The 24,628-nt window shown below is 34.2% G+C and overlaps 1 protein-coding gene across 12 annotated transcripts in view; it reads right to left on the bottom strand.

Moving 5' to 3' along the window:
* FANCL (FA complementation group L) overlaps nt 1–24,017 on the bottom strand; it is a 78,120-nt gene extending 54,103 nt beyond the window's left edge. For 7 of the 12 annotated variants that reach the window (XM_055243360.2, XM_055243359.2, XM_055243362.2 and 4 more), the window contains exons 1-5: nt 23,312–23,477; nt 14,109–14,167; nt 11,859–11,919; nt 8,772–8,828; nt 4,013–4,113 (exon numbers count right to left, since the gene is read on the bottom strand). In XM_055243360.2, coding sequence (XP_055099335.1) covers nt 4,013–4,113; nt 8,772–8,828; nt 11,859–11,919; nt 14,109–14,167; nt 23,312–23,407 — 374 coding nt within the window. In that variant the 5' untranslated portion in view covers nt 23,408–23,477. Of the gene's footprint in view, nt 1–4,012; nt 4,114–8,771; nt 8,829–11,858; nt 11,920–14,108; nt 14,168–23,311 lie in introns of all 12 variants that reach the window. The other 5 variants (XM_063616863.1, XM_063616864.1, XM_055243361.2 and 2 more) reach the window with 4 other exon arrangements.
* Between the last annotated feature and the right edge of the window lie 611 nt (nt 24,018–24,628).

Genomic DNA, 24,628 nt, shown 5'->3' with positions numbered 1-24,628 from the left:
AGTGGAAATAGAACACATACCAAAATTGACAAGGTGCTGGGTCATAAAGCAAGCCTCAGTAAACTTCAAAGTATTGAGATAATTAAAAGGATGATTTCTGACAAAAGTAGACTTAAACTGGAACTCAATAACCCAAAAATCTCCAGTTGTTTGAAAATTAAGAGATATAATAAATAAGTCAAAACAAATCACAACGAAAATTAATATTTTTAACTGATAGTAATAAAAATATAATATCAAAACTTACGGGATCTAGCTAAAATTGCTTACAAATTTACAGCCTTAAATTAATATATAATAAAGTAAGATAAATTGGAAAAAAAATCAATGACCTACATATCCATCTCAACAAATTACAAAGGAAGCAAATCTAAAAAAATTAAATTCAGAATAAGCAGATATTAATGATAAAAAAATATACAATAGAGAAAATTCACAACGCTAAAAATTGGGTCTTTGAAAAAACTTAAAAAATTGATATGGCTCTTGCAAAACTGATTAACAAAAATTAAAAAGGCACAAAAAACTCATCTGGAAAGAAAAAGGCGGCATCACTATAGATCCTAAAATCATTTTTTAAAATGAACGTAGGATGAAATGGAGAATGTGACAAAACAATCTGTGTTACAAATATGGGAAAGAAGTACATTGAAGAGGGTGGAGGAAATGGTTGTAACCTAAGTAACTGTGAAAATGAGTGAAGCCTATAAAGGCAAAAAAAAAAACTATAAAAATAAGCACTGTAAAGTTGATAGAGTTGTTACCCATGGAGGTACAGATTAATAATTCTAATAGTGCTCTGCACGTATACTGCAACTGAACAATTAAGTAAATGGATAACAGATAATGGGAGCTCAGTTTCTCCCTGTTGGAGTATGAGATTTCAGACATACTAAGCAAGTGGGCTACAAAACTACATACGGTAATGGACTGGAGTTGCAAACATCAGTATAAAATCATGTTTACCTTAATACAGATATAAATGGTTATATACAAAAACATTTACAAGTATGTATACGAGTTAGTATAAACACTTTTTTTTTCTGTTTTTAAGCTAAGAAGGCCTAGAAACAACAACACACCAATAGCAACAAGCACCCATAGTGCCCACATCCTAGTTTCTAATACCACTCACAAATAAAAGCAACCAGGACTCCTTGGAAAAATGGCTGATTCTAGGAAAGGGCAGGAAATATGCAAAATTTCTTTCAGTGCCAGAAAGTAAGGAAACGCTAAAAAAAAAAAAAAAAAAAAATATATATATATATATATATATATCCACAATGATGGGGCCTGTCAAAAGGACACAGGAGTCAACTGAAAGAGCTCTCAATGGCCAAAGCTAGAACAAATTGAGCAAGAAAATAAAACAGATTATAACCCAAAGTATAAAATAAATATCCATGAGTCCATAGTATTTCAAATAAATGACTGAAAAAATAAATAAATGAGAGAGAACAAAATCTGAGCAGAAAAATTCCAAATCTGTGTAAATACTCTGCCCTAAAGGAGGTGTGAGCGTAACTGCCCACTCCTTAAGTGTAGGCTACGTATAGTGACTTCCAAAGAGTGCAGTGTGGAGAGAGAGAAAAAAAACAGTAACTTTATGGTGCAGAAACCTGACAAATACTACCTCAACCAGGTAATCAAGATCAAGATCAACAGTGATGAGTCACAGAGACAACATGTACCCTTGATATGAAGAGAAGAATCACAGGAGAACAAAAGTCAGGATAAGATTAGCACACAGAAATATAAATCCTATATCCAGCATGGCTCTAAAAAGTGTGCCAAAAATTTGACTCTAACTTTCCTAGAGGCCAAGTCGAAGAGAACATAGTCAATTACATAGTTCACATTATTCATTAAGTGGCAGGTTGGATAGTCAGGCAAAGCATGACTTTTCTAGCATCTGAAACAGAATAAAACTTCTTTCATGGCTTCTCATAAAGATAGTGCTATTATCATAAAATGGAAGACATCCAAACATAAAACCCCTACTGCATTTCTTAGGACAATTTCATACAACATCCTTTAATCCAAGTCAGTGGCATCCTCAAGAGCAATTATACAAGAGAGCAAAATAAAGTAGTTCGGTTCTAATATCGATGGGTAAAATTGAGAAAATATACAAAATAAGATTGCAGAGACTTTAAGCAGTCCATCTACAGTGAAACACTGTTACATGCAATCGTGATTTTAGTAAGTTTTTAACAGTTGAAATCTGAGGCTGTAATTTTTATCAAGACCAGTATTTAAGTAACTTGGCTTTTAAGTACAGATCGTACACACTTTGACTCTTAATCAGGGAGGCGGTAAGGTAAACGGTAAGGTAAAGAAGTATTCATAAAAAATTAAGTCTACATAAAGTCATGACTGAAGGAATGGCTAACCCATCTCTGCACATAGGTGCACCAAAAGAGGTATAGCCCACTCAGTCAAATTTTAGTGGTTAAAACAAAAGGGAAAAAATTGATCTATATATAAGAAGAGAAACTGTTCTAAATAAAAGCCTTTTAAGGAATATAAAGGGAAGTAGAAGGCAAAGGCAATGAAAATAATTCTTATTTCTGTAATAATCACAGTGCATTTTTATCACCTTTAGAAACAAATTTACATGGGAATAATTTGGAACTCTAAAATATGTTTAAGTCTCTAGTTTTCCTTTAGTTATCAGGTAATGGTATAAAATACATGAAAGGATATATATTCTGCACTTAAGATATGTTCCTTGTTCTCTTTTAAATGGCGATTTGATTTCCTGGTTCTTTTTAGGTTAGTTATCAAAAGGCCAACTCATAGAAAATAGCTAAAAAACAGATGAATAATAAGATGTTTAAAACATATTAAGAAAAACTTAGTGGTGAAAAATTGCACATTCCTTCCACATTGTATCTAAGTTAGCCCTTGATTTATCTTAGTAATAGAGCAATCTAAATGGAAATAATAAATGAATACTAAAATACTATTGATAATGGTTAAGAAGTGATAAGAACTGCCGGGCGTGGTGGCTCACACCTGTAATCCCAGCACTTTGGGAGGCCGAGGCTGGCGGATCACGAGGTCAGGAGATGGAGACCATCCTGGCTAACATGGTGAAACCCTATCTCTACTAAGAATACTAAAAATTAGCCAGGCGTGGTGGCGGGCGTCTGTAGTCCCAGCTACTTGGGAGGCTGAGGCAGGAGAATGGCGTGAACTCAGGAGGCAGAGCTTGCAATCAGCCTGGGTGACAGAGTGAGACTCCGTCTCAAAAAAAAAAATAAGAAGTGATAAGAACTAAAAATTGGCATATCTTTACTGCTGCTTTAGCTCAAAGTAGAAAGGTTATAATACACCTAATAATAAATGTAATGTTTCAAAGTATCCACACTAAGAAGGAAGCTAAATTCAGAAACTGAATAGCAAACAAATCATCACATACTTTTTCCAGGTGGTATGTGGATTAAGTTTTAACAACTTGCATACACGTCTACTGAACTTAAGTTTCCTTATGCATCAGTTTAAAAAAAAAAATCTTTTTTTTTTCAAAGAAAGCTAGATGATTCTTACAAACCCTAGTTGCTAAAATTTACTACTCAAATTACAAAAGCACTTATAATGTTATATATATGCAAATTTAGACATGCCAAATTGTATATTAACCAAAAATAACTACAATTATTCCAGAAATACTGCAATTTTTCCAGTCTCTTTCATGTGTCTAAGCATTAGTCTTCAAACATGGAAAATTTAGAATACAGTTGTATGTTCAGTGAAAGTGTCTATTACGGTAACATCTTACTGTGTACATAAAAATGTCATTTTTTCCAAATTATATTTAGCATTTTACTTTGTAAGGCAATTTTTTATGATGATATCCCTCTCTTTAATTCACAGCAACAATAAGGATCAAATACTCTAGTTACAATGAAACTGACTAAAATCAGGAATAAATTGCTAAAACTAGAAATATATTAAGTAAAAATGTATAAAACAAAGGCATTTAAAACATATTTTAAAACAGACATACTTATCCCAGCCAAGAGTTCCTATCTCTTCAATAAGGCTTGAGTAGAACTGGGGAGGAGGAGGTAGTGCATATAGCTCTTGTCTATTCTTTAAGGCAACTTCCTGTTTAAAAGAAGAAAACCTGAATTGGCTGAGGAATGCAAGACAATGAACTGTTAATACCTGATTGCAAAAGATAATTTCATTATCTTCTTAGTGTCTAATAAAAGTGCCCTTCTTTTTTTAATAGAAAATCTGGCTGACTCATTCCCCTGCTCATGAAAAAGAGACAAGAAAAAGTTAAAGGACTGCACTGAAGGTCATGCAAAATGTCAATTTTATGCCATGAAAATAACTTAAGATTTTAATATTCTCCTGGACTATTATGCCTATCGGAGATTTAAAAAAAACTTTTTACTAAATTCATCCTCAAGGCTTCACTATCTCTCTATTCCCATGAATATGATGTTTGATATATACATTTTTTAAAAAGTACCTCTAAAGAAAGGCCTGAACTCTAAGTACATTACCTAAACTGACATATTTGTATACCATTATGAACCACACCCTAACAAACAAACTCATTATCAAAACAAATATCTACATGCTAATTTCTTTCACTGACTTACACTCTGTACTATTCTTCAACCAGGTAAGTTGGAGTATTATGCCGTCCATCTGGCTAGATTACAGTCCCGTTCCTTGCTAGGCCTATCTATGATGGCTTTAAAATATTTATGTTCTCCCAACCAAAACTAAAATTTTTTACAAGACACATAAACATCACTAGAATTGCTGAAGCTAAAATCACCAATTATTTTGAAGTTACCAACCTAGACAGACAGCTTATTTGGAAAGTAAAAATAAATGTATCTACAAATTACTTAGACGTTCATATGGTCTGAAGTATCAAACGGTATTACAAAAAGTAAGTAAATAAATAAATAAATGTATCAGCCACAATAAATAATGAAAGTAGATAGGGACAAGTTGAAAATTATAAACATTTCTGACAAATATAATCCTAATAAAATGTTGCAATTTTTATTCTTTTAAGTATATGTTTAATCTTATTTTTAAGTATATATCAATTTTTTTTTAAGCAGGATAGGATACTCTTAAATTGAGATCATATTAGAAAGAATAGCTATTACAAAACAGCACTTCAAAAACAAAACTATTAACGGGAACTACTTCAATTTCATTCTGAATCTGCTTTACGATTAAAAAAAAAAAAACTGGGAAAGCAGATCCGTACAGCTGAGAATATCAATATGGATTTAATTAGAGGGTAAGCTCCTAGAAGACAAGGTATATGCTGCCTTTTTTATAATATAAATGACTAATGTTGCCTAAAAATAGACTGATGGTCCACCAAAATAAATTCATATTTAGGTTGTGCACCAACCTAATACTATGAAGACTGTGCTCTACTAGTTATTAAATAAAATGCGTTAATATAGTATAGTACTTCTTTCGAAATGTTTTTATTCTGAAATATTAATTATTGCTATCCACAAAAATTGAAGGTAAAAATAAACCTGGATAATAGTAAAAACACTTTTCAATCCTAGGTTTATGACATTTACACACTCTACCTTCTATTCTGAGTCAGATAAGTTACTCCTACTCTAGAACCGTAACAGCTAAAAAGGCAAAAGCAGTGAAGCAACACATTCTTCATAGAAAAGAGGCAAAGGTACATAGCGGAAAGGTTTCACAAACAGAAGTTTTAAATCCTGACTTTAACAATTCCCATTTTGAGGCCTTAGGCTTCAGTGGCTCAGCTCCAAAATGGAAATAAAATAACCTACCACTTAGGATTATTTTAAAATATAGGTAACTGTTCACTTATTAAATATATACTGAACTCCCACTATATGCAGTTATTACTAGGAAACTCCATGGAAGACTTACAACATTTTCTGAATAAGTTCAATAACTACTGATTTCATGTGAGCATCACTCTCAACATATTTATTGGTGATTATAGTATAGGAACCCTATTACTTACAATACAGCCTAACACTAATAATTCTTTTATCTTTAGGTATACTATCTTAAATGAGTAATAAAATCACCAACTTTGTCCGTAATTTCTGAAGAAAGCTAAAATACAGGATTTCATTTTTATTCAAAAATTGAATAAATGTACTAAATAGATATTGTAAATCAGAGATCTCAAAATTTTATTTTAGTTTTAAACTAATAAGTGTTTCTTCAAAATTAAGTGGCCAAGAGAGCTGTGACTTACAATTTAATAAAGTTATTTTTGATAAGAAGAGATTAACGGGACATGATATCTATACTTTTATTCTGGTTCCCTTAGTCTCTCCTTGTATTTGTATTGTTTATTAAAATTATAATAAAAAGATAAATGTTTCAAACTTTTCTCCAATGTCAAGGAGATGTAAACCAAATACGCTTCACTTGTTCACTTTACCTTTTTAAGGTTATTATATTAAGGCCTTTGATGTAATTTGTAATCAAGTTTGATAACCCTTAATTAGGATTTATAAACTCATAAATCAAAATTCAAACCTTAGAAATTAATTTTAAACTATTATTCTAATCTCACACATTTAATCAAAGTCCTACCTTAGAAGGTTCTTATTAGCATTAAAAAAGGACTCCAGAAAACAATCTAGCAACTAAGTTATCAACATGTAGTAGCTGCTGCTAGGAATAAAACAGTCTCAACTAGAATCACAAAGAAATATCAAAACTTTCCACTGTTAGCAATATTAGTATTGTAATTTTTATATAAACTAACAAACATATAAACAGGAAAAGCATAAGTGAAATATGACAAGTAGAACATAACAAAAAACCATACTACAATGTTAACATTAGAAAACAGCATTTTCAGAGTAAAAGTGATACAAGCAAAGAAGTAAAAATTCTATAATGCCAATTTGAATTGTAAATATCAATACAAACTCATAATTATATTCTTTCCAAAAAGTATTTTTTCTCAGTTTCGTCCACTGAAAAAACCTAGAAGTAACAGCAATGCACACTCAAGTTTCCAGACTGAGGCATCCAAATACTATTTCCCACAAAGAAATCATGATTCTTTGGAGAAATGGCTGATTACAGTTATGGGATAAAATGAATAAATGAACCTGGGGCAACTGGTATCAGAAGGCAAAGAAGCTTGGGTTATATTAAAAGAGCCAATATGAAGGGGCTTGCGCTAACCAAAAAAATGGGACAATTTAAGCAGCAAAAAGAAAATGACTACAATAAAAAAAATTAATTAAATATATAAAAATCTATCAGTTCTTAAAGATACTTAAAAAAAAAAAAACACTTTATATCCCTGTGACAGTTGCTAGGCACCAATTCATTATTCTAAAAATTGGTTTGTTTTAAAAGGAAAAGAAACAAGCACTTATCCAGTTTCTCCAGTATAAGCTGTACCTCAAATTAACCAAACAACTGATGAGAAGTTCTCTACAGAAGATTTTCAACTAATAAATGCAGATGATGGAATTTTTAAAATTGCCATTTGTAAATCCTAATGAAACGTTAGATATAGGCAATGATTGTTATTAGAGGCTAAAATCATTAGGTGATAGTCTGATGGGAAACTTTATATTGAATAAACCTAAACCTATTGATCAATTCTAAATTTACTAAAAGAGGAACCAAGGAACCATCAGACATCACGTACATCCTCATGTAATATAATAAATACAGAGCACCAAGTAATCCCATGAGAACAAATGAATCCAAATCTGCTGAAGCCTCTAGATCTAACTGCCAGATTACAAAGAAAGTAGAATATGCTAAAAGATAAACCATGAATATCTTACAAGCCAAATCCAGAATGTAGAAGATTTTATAGGACACCTAATTTGTTTTATTCAACAAATACATGGCATGAATAAAAAGGGTGAGGTAAAGAGGAGATGATGTTATACATAAGTACCTTATAAGTCTGATATAAGGCTTAAGAGACAAATCAACTAAATATAATGTGAGGACCCTGTTTGTATACTAATACAAACAAAGCAGCTGTAAGAAATTATTAACTTTGTTGAGGTTATAATAATATATTTAAAAACAGATAAAAAGCACTTAGCTGTTAAAGAGATACACACTGACATATTTACAGAGGGATACATACAATATCCAGAATTTCCTTTAAAATACTACGGTGTCTTTCTTCTATAAAAGTAGAAGAGGAAATAAGATTGGCAGAATGTTCAAATTTGGTCAGACCCAGCAGTATTCACTATAATCTTCCCTCTTCTTTTGTTTATGTTGAAAACTTGGGTAATAAAATAAACTTGGGTTTTAAGAAAATAATAAAATATCTACAGGATAAACTGAATAATCAAGTATTTTACACAACACTGATTAAACAGTATATATGTAGCAGTATACATAAAATGAAGCCTAATAAGTTTTTCAGGTATCTGTAGCTATATACAAAATTATTTACACATCATATTATATCTTTAAGTAGGACTACCTAATCTCTCCTTAGATGTTAAATTCTCTGCTGAGAGGCCAGGAGTGCATTTTATTTCTTCGCCACCTGCCCAACACTAGCATCAAGAATACCTAGTTTATGATACAATCAAAGAGGTTCCTTCACACAGTTATGTCCCTCAGGCAGCTCAAGAAATGCGTCATCTATATTTATGTACACAGTAAAAGAAAACATTAAATGACTGGGAGTGAAGAAGACAAATTCTAATGTCAGTTTTTAAAGGAGTTAGAGAAAAGAAATCAAGACTTGCAGTATGGTAACAGTGTCAGAAAAAACTTACCAAAAGCATCTTCAACTCCATCATAAAGCTCATTAGATCAGGAGAGTGCTGCATTCTCTAGGTCAAAACATTTCCAATGAATTTCATTTGCACAATAAATATTCCATCCACTAAAACTGTAATAAAATGTAGGCCCAAGTGAATGTGAAAAAAAGATTAGCTATATCTACATCTGAAAAGTGTAAGAAATGAAGTATTCGTCATCAACCTTACTACTCCTACCAATTTCATTTTGAAACAGTAATTAATGTCCTCAAATCTATTTTGCTGAGATATATTAAACTGTGTTAGAATGTCACTTGAAACCTCACACTACTCTGTTTCTTGAGCACTGTTTACTACTGAATCCCTTGTCCCCCTTGCAGGGCATGCAACGGGAGTGTGGCTTGCTTCTTCAGTGCCCTGCTGCTCAAACCTCTAGGGGAGCATACAGACGGGCAGGCTGTGGGGCTCCAACCCCACTGCAGTGTCTAGGGGTGAATGTTTACAGCTACTGAAAGCCCAGTGGGTGTGTGTTACAAGGTGCTCTTTTAGTTTAGCCATCCATAGGCAGCTTGTGTTAGTCAGCTCAATTAGACCCCTGCCTTATTACAAGGACAGAGAACTTTCTGTATCCCGTGGTTCCTGCCTTGGTGTGCTGGGATATTTGGATCACATGTGGGCTTGGAGAATGAGTGCAAGGTTTTATTAAGTGGAAGTAGCTCTCAGTAGATGTGAGAGACAGAAGGGAGATGGTTTTCTCCTGGAGTCGGGTTGCTCAGCGGCCCAGGCTCTCCTCCAACCACCCTGGTCAAACTCCACGTCATTCTGCCGGTCAATGGCGTGCCGGCATGCTGGAGCCTATCGGTGTGCTCTTGACATGCTCTCGATGTCCAGCCACTTGTGTGTTCCTCCACTTAAATATTTCTCTAGACGTCCAGCCGCTTCTGTGTGTGTGTGCCTGCTAGGGTCTCGGGTTTTTATAGGCACAAGATGGAGGTATGGCAGGCCAGGGTGGTCTTGGGAAATGCAGCATTCGAGTGAAGGCAGGACTGCCTGTCCTCACCTAGGTCCGTGGGCACAGGCCCGGGGCGGGGGGTAGCCCTCACCAGGGACCCATCCTTCTCTACCCCAGCACTTCCCTGCCGCCCTTCTGTATCACTACCATGTCTAGCAAATCTAACAACCTCATCATTACTTTTTTTAAAGAAGAGGAGAAAGAGGAGGAGGAGGAAGAGAAAAAGAAAAGAGAAAGAAGAGGTATACGAGTGATGTGAGTGGGAAGAGGAGTATAAAATATAAAAATCAGGCAACTCTATATAATTTTTAAAATCCAGTTAGAGCAATAAACTAACAATTATTAATGAACAATATGGTCTTTATTTTTCCCTTGACCTTAAAAACTACCTATAATTGTGATTTTTGTCCTCTCACAACTAATCCATATTAGTCAAAATGGAGACAGTCATTCGTTAAAGTAAAACCTGTTATAATAAAATGGCAAAAAAGAAATAATCTCTAAAGTAGAATAAATATTTAAGAGTTATGATTCCATTTCCTAGAAATCCTTCATTCTTAAAATAACTACAGAAAAAAATATTCTCAAGTTTTATATTGTTTTCAACAATGCATGAACACATGATTCACATCTTAACATAGCTTTGAGTGGGTCTATGTAGAGCAAATCCTTGACTATCCCTTCTTCTACACTGTATTTTCCCCTTAGTTTATTGCAGATGATCAATAAATGACAGGGTCTGGAAACTAAAGTCCAGAGGCCAAATTCAGCTCAATACTGTTTCTGTAAACAAAGTTTTGTTGGCATGTCGCCATACCCATTCACTTACCTCTTGTCTATGGTTGCTATAAAGGCAGAATTGAGTAGTTGCAACAGAGATCTTATGGCCTACTAAGCCAGAAAAATTTATTATCTGGTTCTTTACAGAAAAAGTCTGTTGACGCCCTGGCCCATATTTACTAAAATTAAAAATGATACAAGAAAAGAATAGTAATATTCACTGGGACTGTAAAATAAAAAGAAGACTTTAACACTGGGTTCTACTTAACCAATTGGGGGGCAAGGAAAGATAAATAATTGGGATTTTTTTCTAGGAATCCTCTTGATAACTTGCTGGCGAAAAACAGAGTAATAGATCTTAATATTAGACTACATAAACCATTTTTCCCATGCTATTTCAATATGTCAATAGATTCATTTCTTAAATTTTAGTGTACAATATAAATAGTCAAAGAGATGGAGACAGGGATGGAAAGAAAACAGAGAAATAATTTGAACATATCCTTAAAAAAACTTCTGTAATTATATTGCCAGGATGACAACCTTCATTCTATAAATCAAATAATTTATCTTCTATACTTCTTTGCAGCTTTAATGCTTTATGGGAGACTGACTGTGACTGTCAGTTATCATAGATAATAACCTGCCTTTAAGACACAGAAATATAGAAAATCAGGAAAAAAAAACACACAAATGCATAAAGCATAAAAGGAAATGCAATTCTAACAACTATTTTTCTAAAAGAAGAATTGTATTATGTCATTATTTTGCTTCAGTAACTGATTTTTTTTCTAATCTTTAAAGGAATTTTCAGGTAGAGGAACCTAAACATTAAGAATAAAGAAATTAATCCTGCCTATTAACACACTAAGCAGCCTTTATCTCCCCTCATTATGCAAGTACACATGATCCTAAATTATTTCTACCACATCTTTTCTGTTGCTAATCTAGGACTAAAATCCCATTTTTGCCACAGATATCCCACAGCTCTAAATGGGTCTGATTTTTTTTCCCTATCACCACCATTCAGTCTCAGAAGAAAAATCACTCAAGAAGTGATGGATATGGATAAGGGTGAATGCATTTGAGAACCTAAAGTCTCAAAGATGGAAATCGATTTCAACACAAAGGCTGCCTGGAGATCTCCTGAGGACACTGAGATTTAAAAACACACAGAGATGAAACCTACAAAACTTAACAACTATTAAACCAGTTTGTTACAACATTCTGCAAAGCAGGTCTTTAAAGAACAATAAATTTAGTAATTTCTTATCTTCACTGAAAACATAAACCTTTTAAAAAGGACTTACCTGTTGTACTATTTGATGGTATCCACTAAGTATTGTTCTCAGCTGCCAACTACATAATAATCTAAAATTTTAATGAGACAAAATGGTTTGTTCATTGTTCAGAATTAAAAACTGATTTGTATGCTAACACAAACATGCATGTACATACAAAAGAATGACAAACATAATTTTGACAAGTTAATAAAATTTTTACCACTGACACTGTTCAAAGTCTTGTCTTCAAACTGTCGGTACTAATTTTATTTCAAAATATAAATAACTGCAATCAGTAAATGACATGCAAACAGTACATCATGTTTTTTAACTTTAACACATCTGAAGCGAAGTTTTCCACTGAAGTAGATTCTTTTCCAAGATAGGTTAAATAAAACCAACGTTTTGATAACAATATATCATCAAATATAATGTATCAAACATGTATTTGAAAAAGCATGTGTAGCAATATTATCTTCAAATTTCCGATTAATATAACTAACAGGATACATTTTATTTTTATTTTTTATTTTTTAGAGACAGGGTCTCACGCTGTCACTCAGGCTGGCTGGAGTGCAGTAGAAGAATAGTTGACTGCAACCTGAACTCCTAGGCTCAAGAAACCCTCCCGTCTCAGCCTCTCAAGTAGCTGGGACTACAGACACCCACCACCAAGCCTGGCTAGAAAGATACATACTTCTAATTAATTGTATAGGGAGTGATAAGTTAATGTTCATCCACTTACTGGCTGACCTCTGCTATGCTCCCGATACTATTAAGTAACTCTTCTAAGGAATTACTTTTACTTACCTACAAGTAGGAAGCCTCTCTGAGTTTTCCCCAACATGGCCTTTTCAAACTATCACAATTCTCTCCATTCTTGGTCTTCAAATCCCCATAACCATCCCTATCTCCTCTCTTAGTGGCAGAGTAGTTCATTCAAATGTCCATTGGTAACCCCTGCTCGAAATGTGCTTTCTCTCCCTTGATACCAACTTGGCGACTTCAATTATCTGTTTATTGTGGTATCCTTAATTTATGTTCTGCTAGTTTTTTCTCCTTAATGAATTAACTTGCTCAAATATATATCTTTAAAGAACATCATAACTCCTTCTTGAATGTATACCATTCTCTAACCACCTCTTTTTCTTCAAAATACTTTATATTTTCCTCCCACTTATCCAGTCCAAAATCCAACACAAATGGCTTCTGCCACCACACAAAACTTACTTGCACCTAACCTATCTCTTTGCAATCCTCAGCATTGCTAACCATGCCTTGCTTAAGCCTCTCTTTATTTGGCTTGAAAGACTCTGCTGTCCAAATTTTCCTCTTTTCTGGTCAATCCTTCGTCTCCTTGTAAGTTCCTCTTTAGTGACCGGTCCTTTAAATGTTGGTATGCCCCAAGGTCTTGTCACTGCCTTTCTCTTCTACCCCCCTAGATACAGCACCAAAAAGCCTATTCATAATCAAGGTCTCAAATCTTTCATGTGTTGTAACTTCCACATACATCTGCACTCCAGGTCTCACACTCTACTTCCACACCACTACATTACTACCTACTAAATAGCTCCTCTTGATATTTCACACCAAATATGCCTTAAAACAATCTCGCTTCTACTTTTCCATCTGTGACCTCTTCTCTAGCTTAGTGATCTGAGCCGGGAATTTGAAAAGCATCCTCTATTCCTTTTTCCCTCTTAACTACACTTCTATTGGTGACAAAATCCTCTCAATTCTACTCATAAATATCCCTGGATTCCTTTTCTTACATTCTTCTCCAGAAATATTTAGAGGCAGAATTGAGATTTGGGGTGGTACCTAAATTTTCAGTCTCATATCCTGACTAGTTGTACATACCAGCACTCAATGTTGGTACCGAATTTAAGCCAGGACTGAACTGATGTGAGTCTTCTCATATAATGAATATACACATTAATAATATCAGTCAAAAGTTGGAAAAAAAGTTTTCTAATCCTTTCGTACTCTTCCTTTATATACCTGTTCAGTATTTGTTAGTGAAGTGTACACAACTGCTGTTTACTGCTTTAAATTTTTTTTAAAAATGAGAGAACTAATGTTTAAAAGCACTTTAGTAACAGGTAAATATTTACAAATGCCGCATTGGTTTAGAAAAATCAGAAATGTTTCTTTTGGGGCAAATGACTAATAAGCATTTTAGGCAAAACTCTAGCCACTAGAATCAATTTATACCAAATGTACTGCCTGTCCCACCAAAATGCAAAAATGCATGTTTATAACTAAACACCATATCACCTTGCATTCTTCAGTTGTAAATCTTCAGGCAACACTATTCTAAGGTGGAAGTCTCTTCCCTGTGGAAAATATTGAAAAGGATCACTCAAATTTTTATCTTTCACTTAATGCTGAGAAGTTAAACAGAATCACATAGAAAAGACAATGTTTTCCTTTATTTTCTAAAAAGTATCAACTTTATCCACATCTTTATACTTGCTAAAATATATGCAACAGAATATTGCATTTGAGGGAAAATAACTCAAAACTGTCTTACGGAAACTTTGTAGTTACTGGGAAGTCAAAACACTCAGATAAGACTTTGTTTTTAAAGAGTAAGTCACTCACAAACACAAGAAATATTACAAAATTGTTAATACAGGCCCATAGAAGAAATTTCAGTGTTATTTCTTAGTAAATAAATTTATGAAAAGAGAAATTCCTTCAAATTGCTTTAATGGAAGAAAAACACCACAATATAAAATAAGGATATATAACATTCTATAGTCTTGTTTTCAGCTTACTTTCTAAATTTTAATAAAATGAAAATGTATTTAGTTACACAATCTATACAGACATAAGTGAAATACTTTCATAAATCAGAGTATATTTAATTCTCCCATTAGTGGGCCTCTAACTTTTTTGAAATCAGTAACATATTAACTATACATTTGAACAAAGAGAATTTTACTCAAGAGTCTTTCTAAGAGAAGAAAAACCTCTGAGACATTTATTCCATTTTACTTTCTTGGAAAAGTGAATGGGTAAGTAGTTTAAACTTTGTAACTTAAATAGGATAATACACATGAAATTTGAGCAAAAATAGCAGAAAAAGACAAACAGAAATGTAATCTTTTACTCCAACAGAGTAAAATGAAAAAGAGTAATAAAATTCTCAAAAAACAATTACCATGTGGAATTTTAGCACAGTCTCCCTCAAAGCAGTTTCAAAAACAGAGGAACACAATTAAATGTACCCCATAACCTTTACTTTCATGGTAATATTACAGTTCTGACTTTCATTACATTTAAATGTCCTTTAAAAAAATGAAACAAAATGTACTACTGACCTTTTCAAAAGGTCAAGTAACAATAATTCACTATTTCATTAAAGCACTAAAAGGTATTATGTAGTAACTTTAACCTAACGTTATAGACATCCCACACATAGGTGTAAGAACAATTTGGAATTCTTAATTTACACGAAAAATAGAAGAATTATTCTACTATAGAAATCTGTGTTGTTATCTGAAAGAATAAAATTCCAAAGTCCCTTATTTGCAAAGCCCAGCCATTTTAAAAGGTCAAATAACAGGTCACATGCCACGATACTTTCCTGATTCAAGAAAATGTCCAAAATTAGCTTTTTAGTTAAAGCATCTAGAAATATTAATTGTTCTCAAAAAAAGCCAGATTTTCCAGGCTTCCAGGCAACAGAAATACTAACAGCTGCCTAAACCTCCATCTCCCCACACATCATCCCAAAAAGCTACATCAATTAACATATTAAGAATAAATAAAACCACAAAAATCCCATGTTTTCAGCCAGAAGACAGGGTACATAATAAACCTCAAATTACCTACAGGAAGAAAAATATGAAGCACTTTCCAATAGAACCTACTCTAGGACTCCCACAGCCATTCTTCTTAGAGTGTTAGGAAGGTCAGGAAAAAAAATGCATGGGAGAGAGACTGCGAGGACTAAGTTAAGTGTAAAAAAAAATAGTAACAAGCTCTGGTAAATCAGAACACTGACCTACAAAGAGAAGACTTAATGTGAACACAAAAGTCAAGGAGCCAGTCCTGGGAAAGAATGCTTTAGCGGTAGAAGATAGGAGAAAAGATAGGTAGAGACACCTTTTGGAAACTGGGTATTAGGAGGAAAAAGAAAAGTGGGAAACTTAGGCCCTTATATGAGTAAATAAAAAAACAACTCCTTCCCACCCAGCACTTGCCAACATTTCATCCATTAAATAAATTGCATAAATAAAATACCCAACAGAAGAGGGTATTCTTAAACTAGGAATTTTATAAACTATTGCAAACAGCCAAAATGTCCATGAATACAAAGATACTGTCTTCATCAATGCAAAGCTACTATGAGACAGAGAAACAAAACGAGACTCACAAGATTTCAGGTGGATAACAGACCCCATGCAAACAAAACCCAGAAACCATAAACAAATTATAATAATAAATGAAATAAGTGAGCATTTGTATCCAGATTCAGACATTTTAAAACTAAAATGAGAAATTATATTTTAAAAAGTGAAAAGAAATGAATGAGCTGAATAAACGCAGGGTGAAATGAAAATAAAGAAAAACAAAAAATTATATGAAAGTGAAGGAATAAATTTAAAGAGTCCAAGGAAGAACAAAATGAAATACAAATGTCATAAAGGGCAAAGAAAAAGCAAGAAAATTGCCAAATAAGTTAAATGAGAAAAAAATTAAAGACTATCAGAGAAAAGGAGTTGAAGTGGAACACAGACCCAAAAAAGTCCAGAGTACATATAATTGGAGATCTTGGAAAGAAAAATAAAATAGTAGAAAAAAATATTTAAAAATATAATCCAAGTACACTTCCTGGAGTTCCACATACCAAAAGGGATAAGTGGCCACATGATAAAAGTGACTCACAATGATCAACTCTGAGATTTATCTTAATCAACAGATTTTCAAAATAAGAAAAAAGTCCAGTCTCTAGGTAAAAGATCAAATATATAGAAAACAGAATATAATTGGAAACAGACTTCTTAAAGCAAATTAAAAAATGAAGCAAGAATGAAATAGAAAATGTTAAGAAACTGAAGAGAACTGCTTCTAGCCATTATGGAGTAAAAGAGACAGGATTTATCTTCCCTCCTTATTTAAAAATTGGACTAAACATATGAAACAATGATTTTCAGACATTAAACAATAGGAAGTGCAGGACAGTGATCCTTGAAAGAAGGGAAACAAATGTGAAAATGCCTAAAATTGTCTGGTTCTATGATGGGAGTATTTTCAGGCTGGAAGACAGGGATGGAGAAACAAATAAGAGCATAATATTCTCCCTGATTTGAGAAGAAACATGTGATAGAGGGGAGGCCAACAATTGCACAATTCGCAAGGTATAGTACCAAGCAGGAGAGAAATGCATGGAGAGTAGAGAAATATACACAGAGAAACTCCAGCAAATTTCAGAGGATTCCTGACAAGGAATCTTCAGCTGAGTACTGCTTGCTCCATGGATATGAGGAAAACACCCAAAGGTGGGAATGTACAGGAACAGAGTCTGCAAAACAATCTCAAAGCTCATACAAGGCTGGGTATAGCCATGTTCCAACCAGCCAGAGTGGAAACCTTGTAATATAAGAGTCATTAAATAGTGTGCTCAGAAGGTGTTGCTTCACTTGTAGAGACTAACTACCTTAGACTAAAGTCTGCTCTGGGTCTACCTAGCAATGCTTAAAAGCTTAAAGCTTAAAATTACTTGGAAAGATCAAACTGTTTCCAAGTAATTTAACTGTAGCTCACAACAAATCTCAAGAATACTTGGAGAATAAAAATATCTAGCATGCAACAGGTAGAATTCATTATGTCTAGCATCCAATCAAGATATACCAAGCACATATATTTCCTGCAAAGAAGCAAGGCAATACCCACAATGAAGAGAAAAATCAAGAGAAACAGACACAAAAATGGCACAGATGATAAACCTGATTTAAAAAATTAAAACAATTATATTTCATACGTCCAAGGTAAAGGAAAACATGAGCGTACTAGAGACAGGAAAAATGTAAATAAAGACTCCCTCAAAAAACATAATGTTTGAGATTTTTTAAAAATATGCTAGATAGTATCAACAGCAGATTCTACCTTACAAAAGAAGGTATTAGTATACCTGAAGACATATCCCAAATAAAGAGAAAGAGATTGAGGGAAAAAAAAAGTGAACAGACCATGAGTGAGTTGTGACAACTTAAAGTGACCTAAATGCATGTATTTGGAGTCCCCAACACAGAGGACAGAAAAGGAGGAACAAAAAAAAAAAAAAAAAAGAAAGAAAGAAAGAAAGAAAGAAAGAAAGAAAGAAAGAAAAAATAGTGGCAGATGTTTTTTCCAAATTAAATGAAAATATATACTCACAGATCCAAGAAGCTCCACAGACCTTACGGAGGAAAAGCATGCAAAAAGCTACACCAAGGTACAACACACATCAAAGTGACTGAAACCAATGACCAAAAAGAAAAATCTTAAAAGCAGCCAGAGGAAAAAAATATTCTATTTACAGAGGAACAAAGAAAAGAGCAGAGATTTCTTGTAGGAAACAGTGCAAGACAGTGAAGTAATATCTTTACAGTATCAAAAGTGACAAAATTATATAGCTGATAAATCAATAGTGCATAAAAAATGGAAGCCTAATATTACTTTAAGGCAGACCATGATAGATTTAATATGTATATTATAAACCCTTTAAGCAACTAGTTAAAAAAAAAAAACACACAGCCAATAAACTGGCAAAGGAGATAAAACGGAATTACAAAAAAGGATTCCAATAATATAAAATACAGAAAAATAGGAAAAGAATTAAAAATATATAAGACAAACAGAAAACACACAGCAAGAGTATATTTAAATCCAACCATATGAATAACCACGTTAAATGTAAATAGTCGAAGCACCTCCAAGTAAAAGGCAATGACTATCATATTGCATAACAAAGTAAAGCACAGAAGAAACACACTAAATATTAAAACACAAATAAGCTTAAAATAAAGAGGTAAAGATAAACCATGGTAACATCAATCAAAAGAAAAATGGAATCTATATGTTAATATTGGAAAATACAGATTTCAGAGAAAACATTATTACTAAAGATAAAAAAGGTCATTTCATAATCCTAAAGGAGTCAATTCATAAAGAGTGCTTAACAATTCTAAAAGTTTATGCACATAATAACAGAACTTCAAAATATATGAAGCGAAACTGATAGAAATTAAATAGAAATTGAAAAAATCAACAAAGATCGCTGGACATTTCAACACCCCCTCTCACTAACTGACAGAAAAAGCAGACAAAAAAGTCAGTGAGCATAGTGCTACCTACTAAGGGCCTGGGTAGCACTCTGAACGAATTTGACCTAACTGGCATTTATATAATACTCTACCCAAAAGCAACAGAATATTTATTCTCTTAGAGTACATACAGTATATCCACCAGGATAGGCTATATTATTGGTCATAAAATTAAGGCTCAATAAATATTTTAAAAATTCAAATCATACAAGTTATATTCTGTGACCAAAATGAAACTAAATTATAAATCAATAACAAAAAGATATCTAGAAAAACCTTAATATTGAGAAAGATAATCATATTTCTAAGTGAGCCATAGATCAAAGAAGAAACTAAAAGGCATTTGGAACTGAATAAAAACAAAACTACAGCACACCAAAATGTGTGTGATATAGCTAAACCAGTATTCAAAAGAAAATTTAAAGCACTAAATATCTGTACTAGAATAGAAGAAAGATCTCATATCAATAATCTTCCATCTGAAGAAATCAGGAAACTTAAGATCAGAAAACTATCAGATAGAAACATAAAAATAATAGAGAGAAAAAAATTAATGAAATTAAAGGCAGGTTCTTTGAAGAAATCAGTAAAATTTATAAACCTCTATCTAGATGTATCGGGGGAAAAAAGGAGACATAAATTACCTATATTAGATATGAGGATGAAAGCTATTTTTAACGTATATCCATAAATTATTTGACAATCCTACCTCTAGGAGTTGGTGCCTTATTTCCCTCCTTTTGAACATAGACTAAGAAACTTGCGTATAACACAATAAAGCAGAAGTAAAAGTGTGTGACTTCAGAGACTAAGAGATTAAAGAGAATGTGCATCTTTATTGATCTCTCTGTTGTATCACACACTCAGGAGAAGCCAGCTGCCATGTTGTGGTAACAGTCAAGCAACACTATAAAGATCCACGTGGTGAGGAACTAAGGCCTCCTGTTAAGAGCAGTAACAAACTGAGGCCTCATGGCCAATAGCTATGTGAATGAGCAATCTTGGAAGCAAATCCTCCACCTCTAGCTTGACCAACTGGCAGCCCAGGACAGCTTTGAATGCAGCCCAACACAAATTAATAAACTTTCTTAAAACATTATGGGATTTTTTGTGATTTTTTTTTTTAGCTTATCAGCTATCATTAGTGTATTTTATGTGTGCCCAAGACAATTCTTCTTCTTCCAATGTGACCCAGGGAAGCCAAAAGATTGGACACCCTGTTTTAGATCATCAAAGTCTTGGCAAATATCTTGATTGCAAGATCATGACAGATTTTGATCAAGAACTACCATCCAAGTTGTTCGCAAATTTCAAATCCACAGAAACAGTGAGACAATAATTGTTTTTGTTTTAAGCCACTAAGGTTTGAAGTAAATAGCAGCAAAAGATAACCAACATAGAGAGCATCATTACAGATCCTAAAGACATTAAAAGGATAATAATGGATTATTGTAAATAACTTTAAGCCAATAAAATCAGAAACCTAGATGAAACTAACAAATTCCTTGAAAGACACAAACTACCAAAGCTCGCTCAAAAGGAAAGAGAAAATCTGACAATAGAGACAACACCTAAAACTAATTATGTGTTAGGTCACAGGAAAAAGTGCCAGTAAGTTCCATGGAGACTTTTTTATAAACAATACTGTCTAATTACAATACAAGAAAAATCAGAAATCAGCAACAAAATTAAAAACCAAAAAGGACCTTCCACGAGAAAATTTTTACAACCTATTAAGGTGCATAGTAAATTGACATCATATAGCTTCTAAAAATGGTGGTGATAAGACTACATGTCAGCATCTACGGGATACTTTTAAAACAGTGATGAGAGGAAATGCAAAGCCTTAAAAACTTACATACATAAAACCTGCTCACTGGCCAAATCTGGGACAATTTGAGGACCAAAATAAATAATGATTATAATCAAATAAATTTTTTAAAAATCCATGCATCCATTCTAATATAATTAAATAAATGAGAAAGCAGGCAATGCTACTCCTTATAATGAATTGACACTTCATAAATATAGAAATGACAAGAGTTAGAAAATCATCATTTGGCAACCGTGATAGTAATAGTTGACTCAAGCAAAAGTCAATGGACGCTAAAACCACAGAACGTGTGTGAAAGTTTGATGCCTCAGAGTACCTCCCCAAAAGTACTTATTAATTACAAAAGGAGACTCTGGCAGATGATACCTTAACCAGGTGATCAAAGTTAACATCATTAATAATGGAACCAACCAGGTAACCTCACAAGCCTTGAGAACGACAAAACAATCTTTCTGTAGTATCCCTGCCAAAAATGCATTATCTGAATTTAATAGTGAGGAAATATGATTCAAACCCAAATTGAGATACATTCTACCTAATAGCCAATCTGTACTCTTTAAAAATGTCAAGCTCATAAAAAACACAAACAGACTGAGAACTGTTCCAGGTTAGACGTGACAACTAAATGTAATGTGAGATCTTAACAACAGATAGTAGGGGATGGGGGTATAAAACATACAACTGTATCATAAACAAAATTTGAAATATGGACTCTATCTTAGATAATAGTATATCATTAAATATCCTGATTTTAATCACGGTACTGTGGTTATGTATGAGTGTGTCCTTGTTGTTATGAAATGTATGCTCAAGTATTTAGGGATAAAGGGGAATTATGCCTGATTTAACCTCAAATCGTTCAGGAAAATAACGTGTATACACGCCCACCCACATACATATACTTAACAATATCAATAAAATGGAGAAAATGTAAACTGGTGAATCTAGGTAAAGGGTATACTGGAATTACTTGTACTGTATATCCTTGCTAGTTTTCTGTAAATTTAAAATATATACAAAATATTTTTAGACACGTAAAATGTTTAGGTTAAGATTTAAATAAACTGCTAAGGCAGGTACAAACTGGAATTCTAGCTATAGCAATGATCATAAAAGAAACTTTCATCTAATCTCAATTCTAATGGCTGTACTTGTTTTCTAAGAGGCCTTAGCAGATATAGACATACATAATAGTATTTTGCCTAAAATTAGGTATAACATGCTTCCTGTAAAAAAAAAAATGTAACTTAAAATTTTTCAACTTTTCTAAATGTTGTCTACAAGAGAATCATATTTTCAGCTAGGTAATTCAAGAAGAGTACTTCTAATTGGAGAGGGAAAAGTGGATTAACTTTTTTCCATATGGAATAATGAATTTTTAACCTCTACTTTCTGTGATGGTCATATGGTAATTCCACATATACTCAAAGACTATGCGCGATGGTGGGGAAGGGGGCACAAGGTTTAGTGTAATGGTCAGAAAGGAAAAGTCTACACTCAAAATCCTAACCTAAGGTATCCCGGTGCAATGTAGAGAGAAAAAAATCCAGGACTGAAATCACACAGCCTGCGTTTAAGGGATTCTGATGCGATCATGAGCAAATAACGTCTCCGGTTTCCCATACCTTGATTTCTTCAACTAGAAAATGGGAATGATGATTCTTTTAAAAATTTCTGCCTCAAAGGGCTGAGGATTAAGTGAGCTATTTACCTGGAAAGCGCTCTGTAAACTTCAAAACCCTACACATGTGTTAGTATGTGTAATAAACTACATATGAGAGGCCACTGGAATCAGCAAAGGTAATTAATTCCATTGCTGTCATGCTTCTAAAAGATATTGTAACTGTGGGTGTACAGGTACATATGACTTGGCAAAGGGCCAAAATAAGGTTTTCTTCCCGAATGTTCTTTCTACGGGAAACACGAATATAATTAGCCCAGATTCCCGAGTGAACTCATCAACATTCGTGGAGGTGGAGGATGTTAAAATCGAGTTAAGGCAAAATTTACCAAAAAAAATTAAACAGTCAATTGCGGGACACTCAACGAAGAAGGAAGCCAAACTCGGGGAAGGGCTAGGGAGAGAGGAGGCGTGGCCCCAGCCCCGCTCCACGCCGCGCGCCTCCTCGCTCCCCACCCCGCGCGGCGACCACCGGGGTGGCGGCGACAGCGGCGCTTCTCAAACCTTTAGTCTCCCAAGAACCGTTACGCGCCGCCCCTCTTAATCCCCACAAGTCTGGGCCCCTAACCTCCTAGCCCGTCACAGACTTCTGCGCGCAGCTACGCTGCAAGAGGCTCTCTTAGCTAGCGAGCAACCACTGGGCGGGTACCTGAGCCGAGATAAATCCCTCATACACGGTTTTCGACCGGTTCTGGGGCAGAAGCAGCGGGCACTGGCGCAACAGGCTCACTTCCGTCACCGCCATGGCTCGAAGTCCGGATAGACACAGAAAAGCTCTAGACCCGCTGGGTCCTGCACATGCGCAGTCCGATTGCGCTCGGACGCCGCGGAGCGGAAACCCCAGCCTTGGCGGGAAGATCCTAGAGGATTCCGCCGGCGGAAATGAAGGTGAAACGCAGGCCAGGCCAAGTGGCGCTCTGCGAGAGGCGACATCGGGGCTCCCCAGCCGGTAGTGAGAGGGAAGATTGCTCTCAAGTCCACAGGACTGACTGACCAAGATCATTCTAGCCTCGATTGTCCCAGGAGCCCTTTCGATTATTCTGTTTTACTTTATTGAAAGACTGTTACAACTTTTGGTGTTGCATTTCCTCCAGAATAAAATGACTCTTACAGCCTGGACGTTGTAGCACTTCTGTCTTGAACCTCTCGCACCCCCTTCTTTGCTGTTGTCCTCTCCCCCTTAACATACAGAATAATGTATTATTTTGTGTATAATTATTGTAATATAATGTATAACACATTGATTATATCATATATATTACAGTTCTGTGGCTTACTAAGTTTAATCAGATATATTTGAGACACACACATGTATACGTATATGTGTATTGATTAGACTCAAGTCAATACTGGACTCAGTTCTGTGTACAGCACTCACAAATATATAAAACAAAACATGAGTAAAGATTGCTGATGGACTTGAACTTAATTTTCCTCTGACAGCCCTTGCAATACGTTTTTCTAACTCAGGAATGTTATCCATCCCATCTGATTAAGAGTTGATTAAATAAGAAACTTACTAAAATATTTACCATATGATTATTTGATTTTCCAATTTTCCAATTTTCCAATGCATCACATGTTTGAGCCCTACTATTTGAAAAACATCATTGTAGTGTGCCAAAGGTTGTGCAAAGATTATTTCGTCCCCTACACATCTTTATTGCCCTCAAGACAGAATTTGACATCCTGAAGATTCTTAAAGTTTGACAAGAATTTGTCACAGCATTCTGGATACTTACAGAAAAGAATGCTGGAGCAGTGGTTAGATATAAATTAGATTAAAGCAGTGGTTCTCAAAATGTGATCCTAGAACCTAGCAGCAGCATCACCTGGGAACTATGCAGAAATACAAGTTTTCACTGCTGATGGAGTTCAGGATATGCTACCCCAAAATATGGCCCCTTGACATTTGAGAAAACAGCAAAACCTAAGATCACTCTCTGACCTTCTCCCATCCTTCTTC

The sequence above is a fragment of the Symphalangus syndactylus genome, chromosome 14 (assembly GCF_028878055.3).
Source record: "Symphalangus syndactylus isolate Jambi chromosome 14, NHGRI_mSymSyn1-v2.1_pri, whole genome shotgun sequence".
Taxonomy (NCBI): domain Eukaryota; kingdom Metazoa; phylum Chordata; class Mammalia; order Primates; family Hylobatidae; genus Symphalangus; species Symphalangus syndactylus.
This window is presented reverse-complemented; position numbering and strand designations above follow the sequence as displayed.